The sequence below is a fragment of the Morus notabilis genome, unplaced genomic scaffold (assembly GCF_000414095.1).
Source record: "Morus notabilis unplaced genomic scaffold, ASM41409v2 Scaffold1776, whole genome shotgun sequence".
Classification (NCBI taxonomy): Eukaryota; Viridiplantae; Streptophyta; class Magnoliopsida; order Rosales; family Moraceae; genus Morus; species Morus notabilis.
In genome coordinates, this window is record NW_010367535.1 from 22,855 (window position 1) to 39,274 (window position 16,420).

Here is a 16,420-nt window from a genome sequence, read left to right on the forward strand (position 1 = left end):
TAATAATAATAATAATAATAATAATAATAATAATAAGTTGTCTATAGTCTCCAGTTTGAAGATGGGAGTCAAATTCTTTATGTATCATTGTAACGGGTTTATGTGTCAATCATAATCGGTTGAAAGCTTAGCATAATTCTTTTGTATTGAGTCGTAACAGTCATTATTTAAAAAAATATATAAGTTATTTTTAAACATATAGCAATAAATGAATATCATGTACATTTATCATGAATAATTATATAAAAAATATTAACAGACACATCAATAATCGACTGTTATTTTTACTATTAATATTAGTCATTTCATCGTAATCGACAGTCGTTTTTAAACCTGAGTAATATTGTCGTGAAAAATTACATATGTCATGTTCTTTTTTTGATAAGCACACTGGTCATGCATGAATATTTGTTTAAAGCAGTACATTACAGTGTTTTATTTACCTCATGCTTAAAAATAGTAACTATTACGATTCAATACAAGAGATTATGCTAATTATTTAACCGGTTACGCTCATTTTTTAACAGATTATAATGAGGAAAATTTCTCTCATAAAAGTAGTGGGAGGCCACAGAAAAAGCCTAATAATAATAATAATAATAATAATAATAAGACCTCCATCTTTTCTTTTCTATCTGACTTTCATCTCCTCAAAAAAGAAAAAAAAAAGTGGAAGTTCATTTTTTTTAAAGAGAAAATGACATATCTTGTCAAATTTTAGATTTTGATATAAAAGCTACGGGTAAGCATCCAATTCAAAGCTACGGGTAAGCATCTTGTCAATCTCATATATATATATATATATATATTTAAAGGTAGTAGCATAACTTCAATAAAAAAACCACTAAAGTGTTAAGATATAGGACAAAATATGATAAGATACATAATTCAATCTCATACTTTTCACTATGTTCAATCAAAGAAAGATATAATCAATTAATTGGGGGATAAGACCTGATTAAAATTGATCAAAGCATAACAAACAATAAAATGCAAATTAAAAAGTAAAATAAAGGACACAACAATGCATAATGGTTTGGTTGACGAACGCCTACGTCCACTTCGGGTTGTTGATCTTTCATTACATTTTAAGATTTAAGATTACACACACAAACTCTCCTTTAATTTTATCTAACTCAATATGTTAAATGAACTACATTGAATTAAACCATATAATTTAATCTATAATAATATTTAATTTTTAAGAGGAACATTTTCGCAAATATCAAAACATTCAGGGACATCTTGTAATTAAAATAATCCTTTACTACTCTCTAAATTGTAACTCATAGAAAATATTAAGACCTCATTCGTTTCACCGATTTGAATTTAGAATTTGAGTTTTGTTATAATAAAAAACTTTCAGAAACAGTCAAATTTTTTTTTATTATAGTAAAAAACTCTCACATAAAATCACATTTTAACTCGAATTAAAAACTTGAATCAGTAAATTAAACGGACCCTAAAAAAAATTATAGATACTTACTCTTACGTTTAAATAAGGATAAAAAAAATTACAAAAAAAAAATCTTTATATTTCACTGATACGCAGGTTTATACCATATGTTTTTAGAAAAGATAAAATTAGCTTTATTTGTTTATAATCATGATTTGTTGACTAATAGTACAAAATTATTCTCGAAATGTCAGCATTATTCTCAACCATTGAGAATAATAGGTAAAAGACATCTTAAAAAAAAAATCAACTGTGAGCTTATTAGACCATCTCTAACATAAATGTTAATTCTAATTATATATTTATTATCTAAAAGTATGATATGTTATGTTATTTTTATTTTTATTTTAATATAAAATGCTATTGAAATGTTAAATTTACTTTTTTTTATAATTATTAAGCTTTAAAAGTTATAAAAGAAAATTTTTATATTTAAAATAATTAAAAAATGTAAAAATTTTAATGATTACATGAAAAAATAAACATTTCAACGATAATAATTAATTGACAAATTTTTTATATGTTATATTTAATGTGATATTTATCATAAAATATAATATATAAAAAATTTAACATAATAAATAACATTAGAGAATTTTTTTTACACTTAAATATTAAATTTATAATTTATAATTGTAAATATTAAATTTATAATTGATATATCCGTTAAAGTATTGCGTCGGAGATGTTTTAAGGACTATTCACTAAAGTGAAATAGGCTGAACAATCAATCATCAATCTTTAGATGTTTTGAGTCACCGGAACTGACAAATATGTCTCATGACATGCAATTACTTGGAAAGAAACGAAGGTATCTCAAGCTCTTGGAATAAATTGTTAAAACTTAAAGATTCGTTAATTTCACCGATTTGAGTATAGAATTTGAGGTTTGTTATAGTAAAAAGTTTTCAGAAATAATTATATTTAATTTTTTTATTACAATAAAAAAACTCTCACATAAAGTCACATCTTAATTCAAATTAAAAATTCGAATCAGCGAATTAAACGGACTCTTCGTAATTTTCTAAAGTCAATGACTACTAATCTGAGGAAGAAAAATGTGCTCGGGAAGGATTTCAAATTGCGTAAGGGAGACTAGCTTGGATTATGCACTCTTCTTCCCTCTTTGACATTGTTAAAACCATCTTCCAATAAAACTTATTAGGGTAATCGTGTGTGATTCATTTGAATGATGTAAATCAATAAAATGCTACAACTTTTGTATCAAGACACGCCAAAAGGAATCAGAAACTAACAAGTAAACCTGTAATTAGGAAGATAAGTCATATCCTAAGAAATTATTTATTATAAAGCACCAGAGTGTGTCGTACCCCACCACGTCAGAGCATCAACAAGAAATGCATGAGAAAGAAGCTTGTCTACGACATGATTATCCTCACGATATATGGGAGAGGCTACTTGCCCAATCCTTAATTTCAGAAATCATTTTTCAATTTTATTGTCAGATATCAAAATTAAAACAAAAATTAAGGAATTAAGCATGTTAACATTAAAAGTTTAGAGACTAGATCTCGTTTATTTTACCGATTTGAGTTTTCAATTTTAAGTTTTTACAGTTAAAAATTTTAAGAAAATGTCAATTAAAAGCTATCAAAAAATGACATATCTCAGTTGGAATTGAAAACTCGAATTTACCAAGCAAAAGAGGTCTATAAATTGTCTCTATGCTCAAAGTTGAGAGACTAACAGACTAATAAACCCAAAAATAATTCTTGGGCATCTACTCCAAAAAATTCTTCTATATTGTATGCGATCTTTTTTTATTAAGTAAGGAAATTGATTTAGAGCCAAAAAAAAAAAAAAAAAAGAAAAGGGAGCAAACATAGATAAAGGCAATTAGCATATGAACTGCCTAATTTAGCATACTTACTTCATTGAAGGTTCAATTGAGAAACAAATAAGCCATTTTTGTAGTACTTTTATATTTTGATTTAAAAGTAGCATAGTGCACCAAAGTAATAAAAAATTCTTCTATAAGCTCAATGTCAACACTACTAGTATATGGACACATGTATTACTCCTGATTTGCTGAAGGGTGGTCCATGTTTTATTTATTTATTTTATTTTATTTTATTTTTTATTTAAGCTGGATGAATGGAGATGGTGGTAGCAGATTATTTTTTATTTTAGTTTATTTTATTTTATTTTATTTCATAAGATCCTTATTGGCTGATTTGCCTTATGAAACAACACACTAAAAAACAAAAGGCCACATAATTAATAAAATACGACCCGTAATTGGCGCTAACAGAATCTTACTATTAAATCGATCAATGTTGAAGATGGTGAGGCAGGTAAGGAGGATACTCTTGAGACTTGAATTGAAGATCTGATGTGAAATATAAATAAAGGGTAAAGAATGACGTGTAAATAAAATATTCTTAATTGCAAGTGATAATTGTTAAATTAGTTGGGCTGTTTATTTTTGAACATTTTTTAATTGAGTGTATGAAGCTTGTGTTTGAGTGAATCTACAAGAGAGTTAGAAGACCAAGATAGCTGATAGCCTACCTACCCTTTTCTTATTCTTTTTTCTTTTTATTTTTTAGGAAAGTTTATCTAGTAAGATTAATTATCGGTAATTTTTTACTTTTTAATTGTCAGGAACATATATTTTACATATTTTTTCTTAATATGATTTTAATTAGATCTAATAATCAGAAACTGACCTTACTAATAAGGAGACCTATTGAAGAATTTTTGTTTTAGTTATGAAATTTAAAAGCTATCACGTTTCATGACAACCTGGAGATGTTCCTCCAACAGACTAAATATCCTTTGTCCTCATATTTACCCTACTACTATGATATGTGTATAACCAAGCAACGCTCACTTGACAGTTCCAATGATGCAACTTTTCACAGAAAGAAATAAGAAGAAGATTAGCTCGGTCCATTGCAATAAACAAGTGGTAATAAGATCAATAAGATCCCGTTTATTTCACCAATTTGAGTTTAGAATTTGAGTTTTACTACAGTAAAAAGTTCTCAGATTTAGTCACATCTAACTTTTTTGTTACAGTAAAAAGTTCTCACATAAAATCACTACCAATTTGAGTTTAGAATTTGAGTTTTAATACAGTAAAAAATTCTCAGATTTAGTCACATCTAATTTTTTTGTTACAGTAAAAAGTTCTCACATAAAATCACATCTCATCAAGTTAGGAGAAAAAAAAAAAGGAAAAATAATATGTGAAGTGGGGATAATTACAATATTGGATTTTCGGGCTAAAAACATCAACCTTGAATTACCACGCACATAATTCACTTTCTCATGACTTCTAAATCTCTTCTATATGTTTCTAAATAGTCACAGAAAATCATTAGTAATCTATCAATATAACAAGTGACCTGCACAAGCAAAGTAATCGAGGAAAGATTTATGTTGAGAACAACGAATGTATAATGTAATTATAAATTGGTATTTATGTTGAAGGAAGACGCAACAAGTGCAAGTTTATGAGTGTGTGGCTGTGCCAAGTCCGTACATATATTTTTTTAATAAAAAATAAGATCACTAATGTCATCCTGTCTTTTATTCGTTTCCTTTAGACTAGAAAATTAAGGTTAATAAAAAAAATGTTAGACACTAATTTTAATCTTTTTTTTTATTAATTTTGAGTTGTTATTATTTTTGTTATACTTGTTTATAATATCACCACATCAATTGCAAGATTTTTTTTTTTTAACAAATGGTCGTAGATTTTCAAAATTAGAAAACTAAGCTTTTTATTAACTTTAGTTTTGTTAGTGATTAATTTCATTTTTTTGAAAGCACGTGATTAATTTGGTGGTTTACCAGTAAACTTTAGTTTATTATTAGTTAACTTGATGATTTATTACTGATCAATCAATATCAATTAGTCATTAATCAATTTTAATCAACAAATTACGAGTTCATAAGTGACAAAACCATAAAACCATCGGTAAATTAATAATAAACCGACTTTATCATTGATTAGTTTCTATAGAAAAACGACAATTTTCTTAAAAAACAAAAAAAAAAAGCTCGGCCACTTTATAAAAAATAAAAAGTACAGCCATTTATTAAAAATATGGTAAAAAAAAGGGTCATTTGCTCAATGTTTTTTTTTTTTTTTTTTTTTTTAATTTAAAGTTGTTACTCAATTGGAATTGAGGTTGTTTATAGCAGAATTCCTAATTCATTTGCGTTTATAACAGAAATCCAAGAGCCAGGCAACATATTGATGATAACATTTTTTATTTATTTATTTTTTCTGGGACAAATTTATCCTAAATTTTTTGAGCTGTTAAGAAGCTAGTAACTTGTGATAGTGCTTTCAAAAATAAAAATGAAAAAGTCCAAAAATTTGAGAGTAAGATTTTAATTTTTTTTATTATTTTATATCAAAAAAATGTATAGGGAAATAATTACAAATCGTACCATTTAATTGAAAATTTTTCATAATTTGTTTTTTGTTTTTGAAAAAAATCGTTAAAATTACTCAAAGTACATGAGTCTAAATTTTTGTCCTTAATTAATATCTTTTTGAGGAGATTAAGAAAATTGGTAAATAGTATAATTTAATACTATTTGAAGTACATAACAGTTTACGTGGTAAATAAATCATTTACCGTGCATGATAATTTTTTTAAAAAATTCTTTATTTATATGTAAAAATTTTTTTTACCAATCATAAAAAGAAAATTTACGTGAAAAAAAGGTTTTTTCTTGACATAAATGAACTATTTACGTAATAAATAATTCATTTACTACGTAAACTGTTATTTATTTTAAATAGTTTTAAAATTTATTATTTACTAAATTTAATTTCAAAAATCTACTATTTACTTTATTATTTATGTGCATTAACCCATTCCATTGCCATTAAATGATGCGATCGTTATTTATTAGAACCAAAAAAAAAAAGTATAGGTATGCCGTATGTATGTGTGTCTATATAATATTAGTAGCAAATTTAATGCAACAAACCCAATAAAAGACCCATCACAATCGAAAACACGCATATAAGAACTATACCAATACAAATGTATTGTAAATATATGGCAATAATGAAGCAACAGTCATTGACGGGCAACAAGACTTCCTCGCTCTTTCTTCTAGGAAGGATACAAATACAGGATGGAATTGTGACAATTTTGACAGTTTGTATAAACTAAAGAAAGAATCAATAATACACAACAAAACTGAATCCATTAGCAAAAAAGATGCAGTAGCTGGAACAGGATATATATTAATCATATGGGCAACAGAATATTGCTGGAAAAAAAAAAAAAAAAAAAAAAAAAAAAAAAAAAAAAAAAAAAGTTTGTAAAAAATAAAAAAAAAAAAAAAAAAAAAAAAAAAAAAAAAAAAAAAAAAAAGTGAACCAAAGGAAAAAGGCTAAATCAAGCAGCACCCTTCTGTTTCAAGGTGATCTTGTCCCCAAGACTAAGAGCAATGCCTTGGGTTTTACTTCTTATCCTGATGTATCCACTCAGCTTACCATCTGATTGTTTCTCGATACTCGCATTCACCAAAGCATCCTCCCCGAAAACGCTCTTTGCGTACAAGTTAGCTGCGACGAAGCCACACTCCCCGTCAAGTGCAGACCTGTCCAATCAAAAAGGAAAAAGAAGTTAGCTTTGACTTATTTTGGAATAAAGGAGAAAACGAACGAATGAACGAATGAACGTATACGACTATATGCATTCATATTGTATAGATTAGGATTTGTGTTTCATAGATAAGAGGCCAAGTCAATCAGCTGATAAATTAGTTGAGATCAGACGATAATTGGGAGCATTCTTCCCAAAGAAGAACGAAAAAAGTGAACAAGAAGATGAACAGAAATTACACAGATCTATCTCAAAAAAGCATGACGAAAGGATTGCAAAATCTGAAAAGATAAGAATCAATTTAAGTAGAGTCAGCTACTTGATAAATGCAAGCACACACCAGGAGAGAGAGAGAGAGAGGATCACACTCTGGAAAAAGGTGCGCAAAGCAAGGACAAGTAACATGCATATACATTTATCATCAACATCCTGTAGTACCGGAGTATACATGAAAGGATAAAAGAGAAGAAGTAAAACTTACGGCGGAGTCAGACACTTCATGTTCGTTGACTTGATAATATGGTCCAAAAATTCCTTCTCATCTTGAATAACAGTGTTTACAGCAACCTGAACCAAAGAAATTGTTATTGCAACAAATAATAAGAATCCAAATTCAGCTACGAGGGGAAAAAAAACAGAGAGAGAGAGATAAAAGAAATATATGAATAAATGCAAACAGAATAAAAAAAAATAGCATGATTATAACCAACTCATCAACACCTATTATATATATATATTTATAATATATAACAAAGCATAAAGAAAGCATGGAGGAGAAGAACATAAACAAAAGAGGAAAAACAAACAGTCCAATTCATACAAGAAAAAATAAAAAGCGCTTGAGTTTCTCGGGAAGAAACGAAATCAATCTAGAAACTAGTCTTCAAAGATGTGATTATTTGTTTTCAACCATAAGGCCAAGAAAACAATAATTACTGCATGTGTCTACACCTGGAGATCTCTCAATGAGAAAGGAGATAAAATTTAGAATGAGATGCCCAAGAAAAAATTGCTTACAGAAGCACTCTTGCACAAAATACACACACAAAATAAAGGCCCTTTCATTATGAAGCACATTACAAGTATTAAGAATTAAAGATGGAAGCAATATTATAGGGAATCACTCTCTTCTCATTCCAAATCTTCACCCAAAATACCCCAACTTCCATTTTATAATCTCCCAAATTCTTCTAACAACAGTGTAAACTTTCAGTCATAAAGCTCAAAAACACCCTATTCCTTTTTTGACTTTACACTTAACAGACGTCAATTCCTTCATGAACAAATATTATAGTTCAAAATACCAATTCAAATAAGCATTTTCTCATTAGAGTAATTGACAAGATACAGAATGCCACAATTTTAGGTAGGAGAGAAAGCTGCAAGTTTCCAAATAGATTGACATAACAAGAATCAATAACTAAAATTGGAACCTTGTACTTCTGTAACTCCTTAGGATACAGGAAATAACGTTCATTCAATTATAATTAGGAAAAAAAAGTGATCTAACGCATTTCAAGCGTGACCTATGAGAGAATAGAAATCCAACTGCATAAGGTAAAAGAAAAGGCGAACAATTGTGCTCCGGAAATTGTTGTTAATGGATGGAATGCCAGCCACCAAAAAAAGAGAACTAAATCAATAGGTTAAGTATGAAAAACAGCACCAATATAACAACGATCCGTATCATTATCATTATCACGTAACAATAGTGAGAATAATCTAGTAAAGAGCAAGCACATTTCAAAATCAATGTTAAATGTCTAAAGTATCATAAAACCACCAAACTTAAGGAAACCCACACTCTTTAAGGTCTGTGTGAAATTCCTGAAAGTAAACTAATGGTATTACCATGTATGGTAAAATAAAGTACAAAATACATCAAGGATCAGTTATATACAAATACATAATACACATATGTACATACATACCTAAAAAAAAGGGTAAAAAATAACCAAACAGAAGAAGTTATAAAATTATTCAACTTAAAAACTTCGAACAAAATAATTTTTTACATATAACATACCTTATTCTCCCACTCAAACTCCGCCCACATTGTCCTAAATGTCACATCTGCACAGAATGCAGGAGAGATATAATCCATTATGTCAATATGGATGTCATTGAGGACAATTACTGTTCTGTCGTGCACATTTGAAGACGTCTCATATACAATATTGCCAAATATGACCCCTGTTTCAGTTGAAGAGACCTTAATATTTGCCTTTATCTGTTTGCTTGATTCAGGAGCTAGAGTATAGTTCTGTGGACGCTCTACAAGTTTGAGATCACCCATGGTGGCCAACTCCAAGCACAAATTCTGGAGGGTCTCTTTGGTACGATTAACAACAGTGACATCAAGTACAATATCATAATGATGAACTGTAACATATGCTTCAGCATAAACAGGATCACTGAATCCTGTAAGCTGAAGAATGCGATTAAGTTTATTTGCATCATCTCCTTCTTTAGTAAACTCTCCTGTAGCACGTTTGAGATCATCTTGGACCTCATCCTCCAACTCAAGCTGGCTCATACCCTGAAAAAATGCATGTATAACAAAATCGTGCAAGACTGAGATCAATAGCAGGAGAAAGAAATGATTAACAAGAACAGAGAGACGAGCTAAAAAGTCTAGTAGAGAAATAGAGAATGCAAGACAACCATTTATTCACATATACACAAACATATGGTGTATGTCTAGATATGTATGTACGCATGTGTGCATAAGCACTATCGGCAAACTATTTTATTTCGCAGTAGTTAAAACAAAGAACATCATAAAATGATAACTCAACAAGGGGATGAACTAATATATATATATATATATATATATATATATAGAGAGAGAGAAGACTATATTTCCACAATATTAACAGAATAGAAGTCACAGGAAACCGTGAAGTAACCTCAGGTGGCATGAAACTAGAAGCCTAGAGTAATATCACAAATATAAGTGCACAAGGAAAGTAAATCAGGACCAAGGGAACACAAATTCAAGACTAAGGATCGACATTGCTTCAGCCTTCAGTTATTGGGGAATAACAAAAACATCAAAAGAAACCAAACACGATTATGCTATACCAATTTAACTACACGTATTACTATTACCTTCCTGCTCTTCAAATGGTAGAAATCGATGAGGTCATCTGGTTGTGCATTAGATATCTGGGCCTTTGCTTTTATTTCCTCTGCTTCCCGGCGTTGTTTATCCGCAAGCATTTTCACAAAGCTTTCTCTGCAGGACTGTAGCCATATCTTTCTCACAACATCACCTGTATTACATAGCAATCTGATACAGAGTACAATCCTATCATGAGAGTCATTATCTATTGGTTGTGGAAGAACCCATGACTGACCCAGCTGCAGCATAGAGACCATAATCAACAGAGCATGTGTTGTTGTTTTGTTAACTTCAGTTTTAGAAGGCTGGACCTCTTCCAATCTCAAGACGAGCTTTGTCAAAGAGCAAGCCACAACAGCCCCAAGGAAAAAGTCACCCGAAAGAATAAGAGATCTCAAGTTTCCTGTAGAAGCCAAGGATCCTTGTACAAGTGTGGGAGGGGACATGGCAGTTTCTAATACAGCACTCTGGGTGGCATAGGTTCCATCTGCGAGAACCACCGGCCTCCTAGAAGATACAGTGGCGGAGCTCACAGGCTGGGAGGCCTTTTGTTGAGTATCTTGGCCCTCCCCTTCCTCTGATGTGGCCGTGAAAAACGGGAGGTCCCCAAGACACTGCTTAATGGTTGCAATTCCACTCTCAACTTCGGACAGCGAGAGGCAGTACTCACCGATAATCCAAAGAGCACAAGCGCACACCCTCGAGGCGCGAATCTGGTAAAAAGTATCGAGCAGCCTCGTTATAATAGAAACACGCAGCTTGGGATTGGTCTCAATAATCTCACGCACAAAAACAGCCACATCGATGGCGGAAGCGACATTGGTGTCACCCAAGAAATCCATCAGAAGATGCACGACAGTGCCGGCAACCTCAGGGAACTTGATGGCGCAGGTGTGTATGGCCTGCACCAGCATCTGCCTATACTCTCCATTCTTCTCATGCTCGCCGCTTTGAGTCTTGACAACCTCCTTCTTCAACATAAGAACAACCTCATCGACATTCCTGTGGGTTATCAAATCAAGTACGATATCCAGGGTCTTCCTCCTAATGTCGAGATTAGGAGTGGAAAGGGCCCTTAGGACATCCATGACAAGCTCAACCATGATCTCCCTATGGGAGGCCTTGAGCTCATTAAGGCGGTCGAGGACAATGAGCTTGACATTGTTATCGCTCTGGGAGAGCAGAAGCTGGCAGTAAGTGGAGGCAGCAGCCCGAACGGCGGTGGGGGCGGAGGAGAGGGAGACGAGGGTGGTGGCACATTCATAAATCACGGCAGTTGAAGGGGAATTCAACAAAGAGATAATAATCTTAATATACTTGCCCTTCTCAGACTTATTAACCCTACAGACCTTCCTAATCAATTCCAAAACAACCATCTGGAGCTGCTCGCCCCAGTCATTGATTCTATCAACATTGGTAAAGAGATAATTGAGAGCCCGGTCCTGGGCGCAATTAAAGAGCATGAGAAAGGCATTGTGCTTACTGGAAGGGTCTTGCTCGGTGGAGAGGAACTTTTGGACGATCTCCGGCGCATCGACGAGCAATTGGTCGCCCTGGGGGAGGCGGAAGACGGACATGACGGCGAGGACGGCATTGCGGCGGACGAAGGGATGGCGATGCTCCAAATTGGAGAGAATGGAAGGGATGAGAGGCTCGACGATCTCGGCCTCGTTGAGGCGGCAGAGGAAGCGGAGAGGGACGCCGCGGATATACTCGTTGGGATGCTGGAGATTGTTGCGGAGGTTCTGGCAGATGAGGATCATCTCCGGAAGGATCTTGCCTCGGGAATCGGTCTTGTCAATGATCTCCAGGTAGAGAAGGAGAAGCTTCTGGATGGTGTGGTCCTCAGAGGGGAGGACATAGCGGATGATGGTGATGAACAGCTGGGGAATCGTCTCGCCATTAAGGAGGAGCATTATCGCCTTCTTCAGAGCCTCGATCTTCACTTCGACATCGTTTCCTTCCAAAGCCTCTTTGATTTCGTTCGCCAGCGCCGGCGTCCCCTTGTCGAAGTACACCAGTAGGCTACAGGACTTCTCCATTGTTAATCTCAGATCTGAGAAATCTGAATCCGATCTCCCAATTCTCCCCTCAGATCTGCCCAAATTTCACCCTCGCGCCACAATCTGGTGACAATTTCTGCACAATTCAAGTTGTTTCTTTCTTTTCTAACAGCTACTCTCTCCTGTTACTCGACTGTGAGTTGCTTGCGAAAGTTCTTCGATGGCGTCCAGAGGAAGAAATGGAAATGGAAATGGAAATGGAAATCTCGTCTGAGCGTTTGTTGGAGTTCACAATAAAAGTGTTTATGCTTTGGTTTATAAGGACGGGCACGGGCCGGGTCCTTTTAAAGGTCAAACAAACAAGGTCATTTCAATATCTTTTTACATAACACTCAAAAGGCCTCATGTGTTTTGTTAAAAGATCATTTCACTTTATTAAATAGTCATTCTATGTAACTTGCCTTTTCAAGAAACAAATATTTGCCTTGTGCCGAAGGTGGAGCAACCTACGACTACAAACGACTTTCGTCTTATCAGTCTATGTAACTTCATATATAAGATTATATCGAATTTACTAGCTTGTAGGTTGAAGGGTTTGTTGTCGAGACTTGTATCCCCTCTTCAGGTGGCTTTTGTGGCGGGTCGCCTTTATTTGTGAGAATTCCATCATCACTCAGGAAGTTCTTCATTGTTTGAAAAAGAGGAAAGGCAAAAGTGGTCTTATGTTTATTAAGATCGATATGGAGAAATCTTATGACAGAATTGGATGGGACTTCCTTCAAAACGTTCTTAGGTGTTTTGGTTTTAGCCAGATGTAGATGAACTGGATTATGCAATGTGTTCGATCTCTAGTTTTCTCTACTCTCGTCAATGGGGTGCCGAGAGGGAGAGTAGGAGTGGATCTCTCAAAGGGATCCAAATATCCAAGGGAGGGACTGTTCTCACTCACTCACTTTTCGCGGATGATTTGGTTGTTTTTAGTAGTGCGGGTGTCAAAACAGCTAAGGCCATCAACCAATGCCTGGAGACCCATTGCAATTAGTCCGGCCATAAGGTAAATGTGGGAAAATCCTCGATATATCTCAATAAGAACACTACGAGGAGTAGAGCCATGGAGGTGTTCGGGATGTCGGGCTACAACTGAGTAAAGGAAAACGTAGTGCATCTAGGGCTGCCTCTTTTCAGATCTAGAAATTCTATCAAGGATTGGTACCATCTAGTGGAGAGAGCTCAGAATAGGGTGGCTGGTTGGAAGAACTTCTCTCAAAAAGCGGTCACGTTTGTTCTTCTTAAGACAGTAGCCCAGGCAATATCAACTTATAGTATGATGACTAGTGGACGTTTGGTTTATAGATTCAGAATCATAATTTAGAATTATTTTTTATTTATGTGTGTTTTTTTATAAAAAAAAATACTTATAACGAATTACGAACCATAATTCAAATCATGGTACAAATTTACTAACCAAACGCAATGTTAAGAGAGTAGCCCAGGCAATACCAACATATAGTATGATGACTAAACTTTCTTCTTAAGACAGTGGCCCTAAAGCAATTTGTTCGAAGCTTGATGGGATATTCCGTGATGCTTGGTGGGGGAAAGAGGGAAGGCAAATTTACTAGAAAGATTGGGATTCAGTGTGCTTGCCCAAGACTAGTGGGGGCCTTGGCTTGAGAAGATGTAAAGACATGAACCGAGCTTTTCTCACCAAATGTGGGTGGGAAATGCTTGCTCAGTCCCCTTCGCTGTGGGTGAAAGTTGTTGCGGAAAAGTATCTAAGAGGGCGGAATTTTCTTGGAGCTGAAGCTAAACCATCCGATTCTAGTTTCTGGAAGAACCCAGTCCATACCCGGGATTTGATTGAAAAGGGTGCTTGTAAGGTAACAGGAAACGGTAGATCTATTAATTTTTGGAAAGACCCTCGGGTCCCTTTCCTTAACGGGTTTAAAACAGTTCCAAAGTATGAGAAAGCGCTCATATACTACGGAGTCTCTGATTTGCTTTTGCATTCTGGGGCGTGGAATGAAAACAGAGTGAGGGACTTCTTCTCTGTTGAGGAAGCTGTAGCTGTGCTTTCTATCTCCCTATCTCGCCAAGGGTTGCCTAATCAGTGGATTTGGACACCTACCAAAAATAGTGAATTCACGGTGAAATCTACTTACTCCCGATTATCTTCAATGGTGCTCCATGAAGGATTTCTTGAAGCTAGCCTTGTTTGGAGACGCAAATCTTCCTGAATCTCAGGAGTTCCTATTTTTTCTCTTCTTGCGCTTTGGAGGCTATTTGGAAGGCGAGGAATGCCAAGGTTTTCCAAGACTTGGAGGCCAACCCGCAGAAGACTTTTTTCCACGCAGAAATGCAGTACCAGGAATATACTCAGACCTTTGCTCCCAGAGACTCCACCCCTGAAGCTTCTAAAAGGTGGAATGCTCTCCTACCGGGATGGATCAAAGTCAATGTCGACTGCTCAGTGGGTCAACAGGATTCGGTGATAGCTGCTGTAGCTAGAGACTCATCCGATAATATCGTCATGACAGCTTCTGCTCGGGTCAACAATCCAATTCCCCTTGTAGCAGAAATGGAGGCCATCCGCTTTGCTCTTAAGGTTTCAATCTCAAATGGTTTCACAGCAATTACTATTGAAAGTGATTCCGCTATGGCTATTACTAGTTTCTCTGCCTCGGCCACTAACTGTCCTTGGGTGATCCGTAACATCAAGTTGGACTGCGACTTTCTGAAGCAGAGTTTCGAGATCACAGATTTTTCTTAGGATTATTAGCAGATCTTGCATCTTTGCGAGCCACAACTTGGCCAAGTGGAGCAAAACGAACCTTATCTTCGGCGTCATTAAAAAGGACCTTATCCCCACTGAAGTGTTCAAGGATTCTGAGGAGTGGTTCCCCAATTAAGGGCCTCAGTTCCTCCTTGTGCTTCTAGTCTTGTTTTAGGTGTCTTTTTGCTCTTTCGTTAGTTCCTTAGTTGGCTTTTGTGTAGTTCTTGTTTCTTGTTGCGTGTAGTTCTGGTTAGACTTTTATTGTTTTGTTTCTTGCTCTGCTGGCTTGAGGTTGTTTTCGTGCTAGTCTGGTCAGCCTGTTTGTTTGTCCTCTTTTTCCTTGTTGTTTTGGCGTTCGTTGGTTGAATGGAATCATCTTTTAGCAACAAAAAAAAAAAAAACACTATTGAGGGTCGTGAAGGACGTCTTTATTAAGTCTTTTCTTCTAATCCATATAAGGTTCAAGTCTCAATTCCCACAAAAGGTTGCTCGGCTCCTTTTAGGGAAATTAAGTAGGCCCCTAGAGGCTACACTATAGGTGGGGGGAATGAAAACTGAGTGAATGATCGGTGAGAGACTTATTCAGACTCTTTTCACATACTCAGTGGTACTTGGAATTGCCACTATATTCAAAGTGGCTAGACAACATAAAATTCACCACCAGATTCCTTTTTTTGATTAGTAATAGTGTGTGTGGGGTGAGAACAGTACTTTTTCCCATCTATAGGGCAAGTTAATTATTAGATTTAAATCTAACAGTGAAAAGACATAGAAGCGCCAAACTAAAATAACGTATGATTAACACCAATGATAATATTCATTCTTAAAAAAATAAAGAGAGAGAGAGAGAGAGAGAGAGAGAGAGAGAATAAAAGTGGCAAGTTCGTTGAGAGCTGGTAGTCGCAAGCTTTGTTGCAATCTTATGATGCCTCCCTAGACATCCTTGTTCTGTCACTGGCCTCTTGCCATAAATCAATCTGTCTTCAGCGCCGACAATGTCTTCTCTGTTGCGGCCGCGGGTAGGTTGCGGCTAGACTTACTCACGAGTGGGCAGTCTCAAGAATGTTGAAGATTCAAATCCGTAAAGTTGCCCATGATGCACCGACAACCCTGCAAATGGGATCTACAATCCATGTGAACAGAAAACGGAAGTCATGAGCTGATTTCACAACAAATTGAAACTTTCTTACGATCGTTGTCTACGTCTGTATTATGAATATGACCAACTTCAAGCATCTTAAATCTGAAGATGAAGTAAAGTAGAAGATATTCTAGAGTCAAACCAATCTTTCACTGAATACGTAACGTAGATATTTAAATAGGAATTTTAGTCCATACCACAAACATAGATATTTATTTGAATGATCCAAAGCAAAGAAATTGTGTTCGCCAAGCCAACGTTAAGGTTCTAAAAAAAAAAATTCACCACGTTCCACCAACTCTACAGGAAACATATTAGGGACC

General features: G+C 34.6%; 1 protein-coding gene across 1 annotated transcript; it reads right to left on the bottom strand.

Moving 5' to 3' along the window:
• Positions 1-6,810: 6,810 nt before the first annotated feature.
• LOC21388457 (coatomer subunit beta-1) lies at positions 6,811-12,479 on the bottom strand. Its single transcript, XM_010112586.2, has 4 exons — positions 10,168-12,479; positions 9,083-9,595; positions 7,538-7,623; positions 6,811-7,051 (listed from the first exon to the last, which is right to left on the bottom strand). The coding sequence occupies exons 1-4, from the start codon at positions 12,220-12,222 to the stop codon at positions 6,847-6,849; spliced, it is 2,859 nt and encodes a 952-aa protein (XP_010110888.1). The 5' UTR covers positions 12,223-12,479; the 3' UTR covers positions 6,811-6,846.
• Positions 12,480-16,420: the final 3,941 nt, after the last annotated feature.

Bases quoted from the DNA above. Each gene is read 5' to 3' on its own strand.
- LOC21388457 (XM_010112586.2), bottom strand. From the start codon at position 12,222: ATGGAGAAGTCCTGTAGCCTACTGGTGTACTTCGACAAGGGGACGCCG. The intron at 9,596-10,167 runs GTAATAGTAATA...GCATTTTTTCAG, and splicing joins ACCATTTGAAGAGCAGGAAG to GGTATGAGCCAGCTTGAGTT. The intron at 7,052-7,537 runs GTAAGTTTTACT...TTGATTGGACAG, and splicing joins ATGAAGTGTCTGACTCCGCC to GTCTGCACTTGACGGGGAGT.